Source organism: Rhea americana, unplaced genomic scaffold (assembly GCF_003343005.1).
Source record: "Rhea americana isolate MKP2758 unplaced genomic scaffold, rheAme1 scaffold_124, whole genome shotgun sequence".
Taxonomy (NCBI): domain Eukaryota; kingdom Metazoa; phylum Chordata; class Aves; order Rheiformes; family Rheidae; genus Rhea; species Rhea americana.
Genome location: NW_028185306.1, coordinates 145,416 through 155,395, shown reverse-complemented (window position 1 = coordinate 155,395; position 9,980 = coordinate 145,416). Strand labels below are relative to the sequence as shown.

At 34.3% G+C, this 9,980-nt stretch overlaps 1 protein-coding gene across 4 annotated transcripts in view; it reads right to left on the bottom strand.

The window, feature by feature from the left end:
- The window catches only part of TTC21B (tetratricopeptide repeat domain 21B), a 44,496-nt gene that overhangs the window by 17,960 nt on the left and 16,556 nt on the right, over window positions 1–9,980 (bottom strand). For all 4 annotated transcript variants that reach the window (XR_014898321.1, XM_085325848.1, XM_085325847.1 and 1 more), the window contains exons 14-19: window positions 8,685–8,909; window positions 7,549–7,787; window positions 7,192–7,264; window positions 6,028–6,138; window positions 3,456–3,594; window positions 1,468–1,574 (exon numbers count right to left, since the gene is read on the bottom strand). Coding sequence is in view for 3 of the 4 variants with exons in the window: in XM_085325848.1 (XP_085181974.1) it covers window positions 1,468–1,574; window positions 3,456–3,594; window positions 6,028–6,138; window positions 7,192–7,264; window positions 7,549–7,787; window positions 8,685–8,909 (894 nt within the window). In the remaining variant the exon portion in view is untranslated. The remainder of the gene's footprint in view (window positions 1–1,467; window positions 1,575–3,455; window positions 3,595–6,027; window positions 6,139–7,191; window positions 7,265–7,548; window positions 7,788–8,684; window positions 8,910–9,980) is intronic.

Here is a 9,980-nt window from a genome sequence, read left to right as displayed (position 1 = left end):
GTAAGTACAGAAAAAAGAGGGGTTTTTTGGAAGTTCTTCATTACGGAGCAATTAAGAAGGTTATAGCAGAAGCAAGGAAGTAACACTCTTAAGATCAGATCAGATGCCCTGCAAGAATAAGATCTCAAATAAGGGAACTGCTACATCCAATTCTGATTATACCTGATCTGTTCTCTTTGATTTCAACTGGAATTCTACTCAGTTAGTATGCATGAGATAGATGACTGCTTGAGCACAGAGGGGGAGCTTCGCTATCTCAACTTTGAAATCAAATCTGAGAGGGGCTGCTCACTCATTTAAAAACTCACAAGTGGAAGAGATGGAAGCTCTAATACCTTTTGCTTTTTCCTCTTCCCTACCTTTTTGCCTGGCAGGGAACCAAAATAAACAGATATTGCAAAATCTGGGGGGAAATTCTAATATCACTCAAAAGCAAGGGAAGAAAATTGTTTAACAAAAGAGGTAATAACATGATTGTGCAGGTGCTCTTACTGAAATCATCAGAATACCCACGTTCTTGTAGAAAAGAGGCAGAATGAAGCAGGAGAAAAAGTGGATACAACGAAGAATAGTTGTGAGGCCAGTAATGAGGCCAGTAACAAAAACAGTGACAAAAGAAAAAGAGGAGATAAAAATCTCAAAATGATAGAGCAATTTAATATATGACTATTTCTTATGTAAAATTATCCAACCAATCTCTGACTGACTCTTCTCGATGCTCATGTGTTACCAAGACTTTCTGTTTGTGTAATGGAGTTAAGGTGTAATGGAAGAGCAAAACGTACTGATACGTCATCTTACGTTTTCCTACATAGAACAATTTACAGGAAAAAAAAAAGAGTCCTTGACACATTTAGTATTTGTGTGCTGAGAAATTACTTTTGAATAGACAAAATTATCTCTAGCTTCCAGTTTTGCTCCTTTCAAGCCTCATTCTGAGTGACAGTATTCAACTCTTCAATTAACAGACCTTATTAATAATGTTATCCTTAGGGAGGAAAAAAGGGAACACACAAAAAGCACAAAAAATAAGGATACCACAAGGTAACAGGCATCCACTGAAAGCTATCCCAGATTATTCTGTGACTTCCGTTCTGAGCTAAAGCTATGTAAGCTAGCTGTCTTCATAGTTGTGTAAACTATGCTCCACAAGAGAAAGAGACCACATAAAACATCCAACACCTTATACTATGAACCCAGGCTTCCAGTGGTACCTTGAATTCTGATCTGGAATTGAGATTATATAGAAAACGAAATGAAGCTTTTTTCAGATCATTTATGTTCTTTACATTTCATATCAGTCACTGATATGAAATCACTGTGGTTATTTCAGTTGKTGGTGGTTTATCACTACCACGTATGAATTTTTCCTCATTCCAAAAATGTTATGGTTAGAACCTAGGATAAAAAAAATGAAGACAATACAGGCTTTTCTTGTTTTTTTTTTCCCTTTTTTCCTTCCTTTACCTGTTGTAAGGAAACAATAGCTTCATCATTCTTATCCATTTTGCTGTAAATTTTTGCCAGAAGAGTCTGGTAACGTCCATCTTCCATCAGAGAAGGCAATTCATTAACTATAACATTAAACAAATACGACTATTTCAAGAAATGAACGTGGGAAACTCAAAACACCATGAAGCTCCAGAAAAAAGTTTAAATAAAAAGTTTGCAGCTCACATTTAAAGTGTTTAACACTGTGATTTGACTATGCTTGGAGTAATGGAAGGAGTAAGCATTACATACCTATAAACAGAGTGAGCTTTAAGGCAGAAAGATGTTGAAAATCCATAAGAAAGCATACAGTAAAATATACATTAATCTATCTGCATTCTCAGAAATACATGGAGAGAAAGGCTTTTGATGAAAATTGACAACAGAGGCAAAGCTGCTTCTGATATGTCTTCTATAAAACCTCCCCTAAGGCAATGAAAAACGTTCTAACAAATTTGACGAGCATGTAACTGTACACAAAAAACATACAATCTTATCATGAAGTTTTAGTCGGATCTCAAACTACTTTCCTTTTGCTAGAGTCTGAGAAAGACATCAACAGAGACATTCTAACAAATATTTTAGCATCTACTCAAAAAGCAGTAAGCTACTTTTGATTAGTGGTTGAAATATAGATGCATAAAATAATTCTTCAATAATAAGTTATTTTTAAACTCCCCTAGTTTGTATTAATTTTAATCTATTGACAAAGTTATACCTATTTAAATACCACCAAAACCTATGTATTTTTCAAAAAAAACATTGTACTGAACTTCGCAAACAGTCTTTAAAGAGTTGTCATTGTGACAGAATATTTTAAGTCAGAGATTAGCCCAGGTACTTAACCATGTGAAATTATTCCCTCTAGTATATTTCCTGTATTTCATTTTTCTCTTCCAAAGGACATAGTTTTGAAGTTCTACAAAAAATAATTAACTGTTCTGTACTTCACCTACAGGAACAACTCAGTCAGTGACAGACACATGCACATGCTCCACAAGAAAAAACAAGAAATGAAAGAACTCCAATTTGTGTACTTTTTGCTTCATTATGAGATGGAAGATTTTAAAGTACATGGGGCAAGCTATATTTACTTTAGTGAATGCTGGTTTATCTTTACTAAGAGATCAAACTTAGTCTTGCATATGATTATTAGATTAGCCAGAGCCACAAAAGGGCTTAAGACAGGAATAAGACTTCAGAACAGTGGTTTGATTTTTTGTTTTTTTAGAATTAAAAAAAAAAAAGACAGAAAACACGCACTTCCCTGCACAGTCTGAAAGATCAGTAAAACAGTGACATAAGAAAAGCCTACCACAGGGATTGATAACAAGACTTTGTAACACTATTTGTTTCTCTACTCAAGTATCCTCAATAACTAAATATTAGAATTAAACCACTGCAAGAAGACTCCTTTTTGCTTAATTGCTTACCACAATAAACATCTCTTAACATTTCTTAATAGTCTTTTAAAAAAAAAAAAAAAAAAAAAAAGAAGTTGTTTTAGCTTTGTTAGTGCATATACCTAACATGGAGTAAAGTAAGGTCCTAACAGCTATTTGAATCTAGTTTAACCTCTTTTCCCTGAAGGATGCTGAGCAGCATTAGCCACTTGAACAACTGTTCCCAACAGCAGCAGTGACTCATCTGTTCTTGATCAATTCAGAACCAGGACATCTGTAACCAAGGAAGAGAAAGTATCTTGTCCCCTTGGAGCTCTAGTACTGTATCTACTGGGCTAAATTACATATCAAAAGATGACCAAAGTTTAGAAGTCCAGACAAAAGCACATTTAAGAATAATGTTTAGAGTATTCTACTTAAAAGTTTTCACTTAACAGTTGCAGGTGGTTTACAGTTCAAATAAAATGTTTACGTTGACCTTCTTCTCTCCTCACAGTCCCGTAGAAAATACGAAGAACAGCACCCGTTGAATGTTTTGTTGTAAGTTAATGGCATTCGTACCAGGCTCATGATCTAAAGCTTGCTGAAGTACTTTTTCTGCCTTTTCATACTGCTTCAATTTCATTAAAAGCTCAGCCAAATCATAGCAAAGGTAATTCTGTTGACCACTTCTCAATGCAGCCTCATAGTAACTGATTGCCTAAAAGGAATAAACAAAAAAATCAAGAGTTTTTAAAAAGACAATTACCTTGCTACTTAGCTATTTAATGACATATCTACTTTTCTCACTCCTATTGTAACCAAGTATTTTTAAATAAATACAATACTAAAAGAATGGCATTTAGTTGCTAACTAAGGCTTTCAAAAAACTTAGAAATGCCAAATTAAAGACAAAGAGAATAACCAGAGCCCACATTTCAGTAAGTATGCATTAACAAAACCACACTGTCATTCTATTTTGACAGGATCGCTGCTGATGCAGCTACATTTTCATTAGCTGATAGAACTGTTTAAGTCCAGTCAGACTGGTAAACAATAAAGCAGAATTTGAATTTCAAAGACAAGCATCTTCCCAAACCTAAGTCTACCTGCAAAACATGAAGATAAGAGAAGTCATGAAAAGGTAATAAAACAAACTATAACTGAACAGAAATAGGTCATTCTAGTCTAGTTTATATTTTAAAATAATGTTAAGAAGTGACAATCTATGAGAAAAATACTTTAGACATTTTTTTCAAGAAAAAAAGCAGTGGTTTGTCTCAATAGCTTTTTACCTTAGATTACAAAGAAGTCTGTAATAACTTAAATAGTCTTGAAATCAGATATTGCTTTAGGTTTCATTGCAGTAGTTCCAAATAGAAGAGGCAAAAATCTTTTGTTTACAAGCATTTCTAACTTTTCTTATGTATGTCAATATCTTCTGAATTTCTCAAGTAACTACGAATATGCTACTTGCAAGATTAAAGTATCAACTACAGTTCCTGGCTACTGGAAGTATACATTTGAAAACACTGACTTTACTAGCTGAAAGGAAAATTGGAACTGGAATTATGTTGAAAAAATAAATTTCTAAAATTATTTTGAAATATTTTATTAACTTTTATTGCTTTAAAATAGAAAAATGCTCGAACAGGCATAAAAATGTCCTCACTGTGCATTAGTTAGTTCCCAAAGTATCATTGAGCAAGCCAGGAACGATGTACTGAGCTGCTTATAATATTGACCTAAACAGAAGCAATCGAATATTCTAACTCTTCTAAACATACAATGCAGTCTGGACACTCTTAAACAGTTGAGTGTTACCCAAATAACACCATTTGGTCCTGTAAGCATCCTCCTCCGAATTTTCCTGTTTAAATTAAAAGCTTCTATTACTACACTCTTAGCCAATGTCAAGGCTAGAAGATGTAACATGACTGGGTCAACAAAGAACTACTTAACCACAATTTTGAGCGCAGGCCCAAACTCATACCAATTGCAAGCCTGTTACAAGTTGTTCACAAGTTTGACATATAGCTCTGATCACCTCTAATGGCAGAAGGTAGTGGGAGGCTGCTGATAATACATGTTGCTGCATGACTCTTGCACCTGGCAATGCAGACACTTAAATTCAAGTCAGAACACACACCACACTCTAGTTCACTTCTTGTCTCATGCAAAAAGTATAATATAATCAGCTTTCATATCTGAACACAATGCTATTAGTATCTGAGAAAATATTCTGCAAAGATCTATTCACCAGAATTGTATCTGTTAATTAGCAGCAATAGTGCCATTGATTGATCACACTGCATATCAAAGATTAGGAAAAACATGTATTCAAGAACCAGGTTACATATGAAAAATATCAAACTTGTACCTTCCCCGGTATAAAACACTGAATATTTCACTCATTTGGGTAACAGAAACCTGTGGTGGGATTTCAGTGTGACAGAACTCCTCAGTCACTGCTTAAGGCTGGTCACAGGAAGTTCATGTACTTTCTGTACCCATTTTGTGTTTGTTACTTCAATATGTGCAACTAGGAAGAGAAATGCAGGTATTGAAAGGTAGAAACCTGACACACATTTTTCTGCAATGTAAGCACATCTATCAGCCCACGTCAAAGCCACTTATATGCCACTTATATGGAAGAAAGTGKCTGTCAGCTGGAGAAGATGTTGGCTTCTTCCAAAACAGAAAAAATCTCTCAGCTTCTTTCACATCACACGTGAAGAACAATACTGAACACAAAAAATGTTAAGTCTTTTTGGCAATAGAGACTATTTAAAAACATGGCATTATAGAGCTCAGGGAGATAAAAACAAGACATGAAAAAACTCAAGTTCTCCATTCCTGTATGTAAGCACTGCGGCTACATCACACCCTTCCCTTAACATTATAGCCTTGCTCCCTTCCTAGATTGTCCTAAAATACACAGTACATAGAATGAAAAAGTTGCCTGAAATTAACTTTCGTGAAGTATTTCAAAGGGAACCTACAAAATTATTTTCAGGATCAAAAGTGCTGTAAAGTGAAATGCTTCTTTCTACTCAACCTGAAAATAAAATGAAAATAAAATGAAGGCAAAACTCTTATGTTAACAATAACAGATATAATACTTGATTAGTCTAATGCAGTATTTATTACATACCTTTGAGTAGTTATGTGTTTTGATTAGGGCTTTTCCAATTTTACTTGCTAAAGCTGGATCTTTGGGATTTTTCTTCAAGGCCTGCTCATAGACTTCTATAGCTTCATCAGGCTTAAAAAGTAACAGGCAAAACCACAGAATTCAAAAATTAAGAAAAAAAGTTTGTGAAGAAAGCAAATTCTGGTGATACTACCAAGAATGAATTCCAGTACTAGCTATTCATAAGCTGCAATACTTCTGAGAGAAGATAGATCACTACAAGATTGCAGAAAACTAAAATCCATTTTAACATACATTTTCATGTTAAAACAGAACATGCAAAGGATCTGGCAAACAAATGAGTTTGAATTAACATTAGATTCTTTTGCCACTGTGGCTCTTCTACAACTTCACTACAATATAGCATAAAGGACAAACAAACTTCTTAAATGTATTGGAAGATCAGTCTTTTCTCTCCTCCAGCTCTGTCATAGAAGAGATACTGAGCAAACAAATTCCCCTTTGCCTTATTACTTTTTATTAAGGAGAAAAACAAGCATTAATACCCAAATGATCGTTAATCACCTGTGAGTCCCAAAACTAGAACAGTCATCTAAACAATTAATTGTATGTCCCAAGCCAACATATCCTTTCAAAATCTGAACTCAGATGCACATCTTTCAAATTCTTATGTCTATTTCACTACACTGTCTCTTTTACAAATACTGAATGACATCCCTTTTGTTGATTAACTGGAAAGCTATAGAAGGAATTCAATAATTTAAGATCAACAGAGCTTAAAATAATTTTCAATATATGAACTAATTTAACTAGATATATTCTAAGTTTCATGAATCTTCTAAACATCTCCAACTTCTTTCTGAATTAGATTTAGCTCTCACTTTAGATTCATAATTCATCTTATGGGCAAATAAGTATTCTTCAAGATAGAATTCTCTCCTTGACTTTCCACCGTTCAGTTATTAGAAGATACGCGTTTTCAGCATCTTTTTCTTTGAATATAAAACACTTATTGCAAGTAAAAAAAAAATTACAACGTTAAGCACATTTTGTTTGCTAATTACCTATTCATATGAGTATGTTACTTGGTCTCAACTTGCCAAAGTCARCCAATGACTTTTGGCCATGACTCAGTCATCCCACTCATCTCTAGCAAGCACCTACCTCTTGGATATTCATGTATGCATCACCAAGAAGGAGATAGGTATGAGCGCTTGGCAGCTTTTCTACCAGGTCTCTAGAAACAGAAGACAGAATCTTGCTCATTTTTAACATACCAGTACCAGGAGATAAACAATAAAGTAGGCCAATTTTATCCCCTAGAGACCCCCCTTGCATGTCCTCCCCCCCGAAATAAAAAAAACCCACATGTTTCAAAAACAAACACCAATTACTATTTTGAACGTTACAACACTTAAATAAGTACTGCTGCCTTATTTTAGCAGAAAAGTGAAATAGGAGCTAACAGAATGCTATCATTTAACATCTAGCAAAACCAAAACACACACCACAAACTTTTACCTATAGCAGCCGGCATATAACTTCTTATCTTTTCTGCACTGAAGATAAATGTCTGCCATTTTTTCTTTAGCTTGTACGAAGTAAAGCTGTTCAGGTGTAATGTTTCTGAGCATAGTTAATGCTTGTTCTACATCTCCTTGAGCAAGTGCCAGGTCTGCATTGGCAATCACGACTCTTAGTTCCTCAGGAGTTCCAGAAAATTCATTAATAGCATCTTGCAGTACTATAGCAGCTTCATGCTGCAAATAATAAAACCAATAGAGTTATTTCTTGTCATTAAGCAGCCAAAAATACACTTTCAAAGAGATGACTGTGCACATTAAACAAAAGGACACCAATAAATCAAATCATGGTGTCCCCATTTATTTTGCTTAATGCATCTATAAAGTAGAGAAATGTTACTTTTCTCTTAATTTTATAAATGAAAGTTATAAAATGAATTATTAAAAAAAAGTGTGGATAAAAAAAACATTGTGCATATCCATGGACACACTCAAAATTTAACTGGGTAATGCTGAGAAAGCTACTTTGAGCAGGAGGTGAAACTAGATAACCTCTGAAGATCCCTTCTAACTATATGATTCTATGGATTATGGTATATTCTTATAAATATGTTATGTCCAACTGCATATTAAGATCCAGTTGGTAGAGAGTACTACTACACTGAAGTAAGGTCATTATCTAAAATATTTTTCATGGCATATAGATACCTGTTCTGCTGTCAGTGCTAACAAGAAAAAAATTGACAGTAGCCCCTTCCCAAAACTAAAAAAGGGACTTGCAGACTCAAACAAAGTACCCGCAAACACAATGAAGTCTATAGCATATACTTGAAATGGATGTATAATGATACATACTATATAACGTACGAAAATACACATAATACTTGAAAAGTGTTAATGCAACTTTTGAAAAAAAATCATATCTGAACATTTTGTTTCAGATTTTCCCTTGGTAGAATTTAAGGTATTAAACATCAAGTCAGACATTACATGTCCTTGGCATTGTCCCAAGGAAATCCTATTGATAAAAGCAGCAATGGTTTTCTATTTTGAACTAATGAGGACAGACACTTCTGTTAACAGAAAAAGAGAATTGTTTTCACATATTTGTATTACTCAAGTTAGTTATCATACCGGTTCTCCATTCAAACGATGAGCTTCTACTAGTTCTAGAAAGACAGACACACGATCACTGGCATCAATTTCAATTCTTTTTGCTTTGGCTTTTGAGGAAGCTGTAGGTTTCCTCATTCCAGGTAAACTCCTTGCCATTTGTAAGGTTTTAATAGCTTCTGACAGCTCTCCCATCTTTTTCTGGGTTTGTGCTTTAATTAAGTGATAAACAGGATGTTCTCTCACCTAAAAAAAATAATTAGCTGAAGAGTTTTTAGATTTCACTTTATGTATAATATTCTCTGTATAAAGCTCTCTGAAAGGAGGTTTCCATTTACTGTTCTTTCTCTCCTAAATATTAATCTTGGTTTCTTTCCCCCAGTATGTCCAGTTTGAAATTCAATAAATTATTAATGAGAACATTACAATTTTCAAAGAGTATGTAAATCAGTAATTAAATGTTTAATAATCAAAGACTGCTTCATGACATAAGACTTGGGGACAGAAAACATGCACTACAATTAATTCAAGCTAGKTTGAAATTTAAGGGATTTTGAGCATCTCACATTGCAGCACACATTCTTATTAGGCTGTTAATAAAAAAAAATAGTATAGGCAATACATGATCATTATTTGGCATAAGTCCCGCTTGCCATTTCTCCACCTTAAAAACAAAGTTTTCACATGGAAAAAAACCCAAAACTCTATTAATAGAGATGCTACCGTGTACAAGGTTGCAAATTCCTCAGCATCTCATGATTGGGTAGTTATCCTTCAGTCTTCTGTGATCACTTGGAGCAAGAGACTAATATGAGACCCTTTTTTTTTCCCCGTAAGGAAATAAGCTAGCTTGCTCTGTATTTCATCTAAGAGTGTACTTGTACATCCTAAGCATGTACTTGTTCYCTAGAGATTTAGCACAAATTAATCCTACAGAGTGCCAAGTACAGTAGTCCTAATTCATTGTTAATCATAAAAAATTCCATTGATGTCAATTAAAAAGAAAATCCAATACTGCAATGCATTGGCCACAATAAATGAAACTAGAGACGACCACTCCAAAATAGCAAAAGTTATTTTTTCTACAACAATGCTTGATTTACCAGATTTGCTGCCCCAAGGGACAGAAAAGATGAACAAAGATGTGATGTTAATAGAAGACCAATATAGCCATATGGCTACTTCTCTTATCACTTCAAGTGCTTAGAGCAGCATGAATTGCCAGGAAGTAGTAACAGACCCTTTCTCACCTCCTCATGAATCTGTGCTTATCTCCATCAGTAACTGTACACCTGGGCAAGAAGTTTAGAAATGACA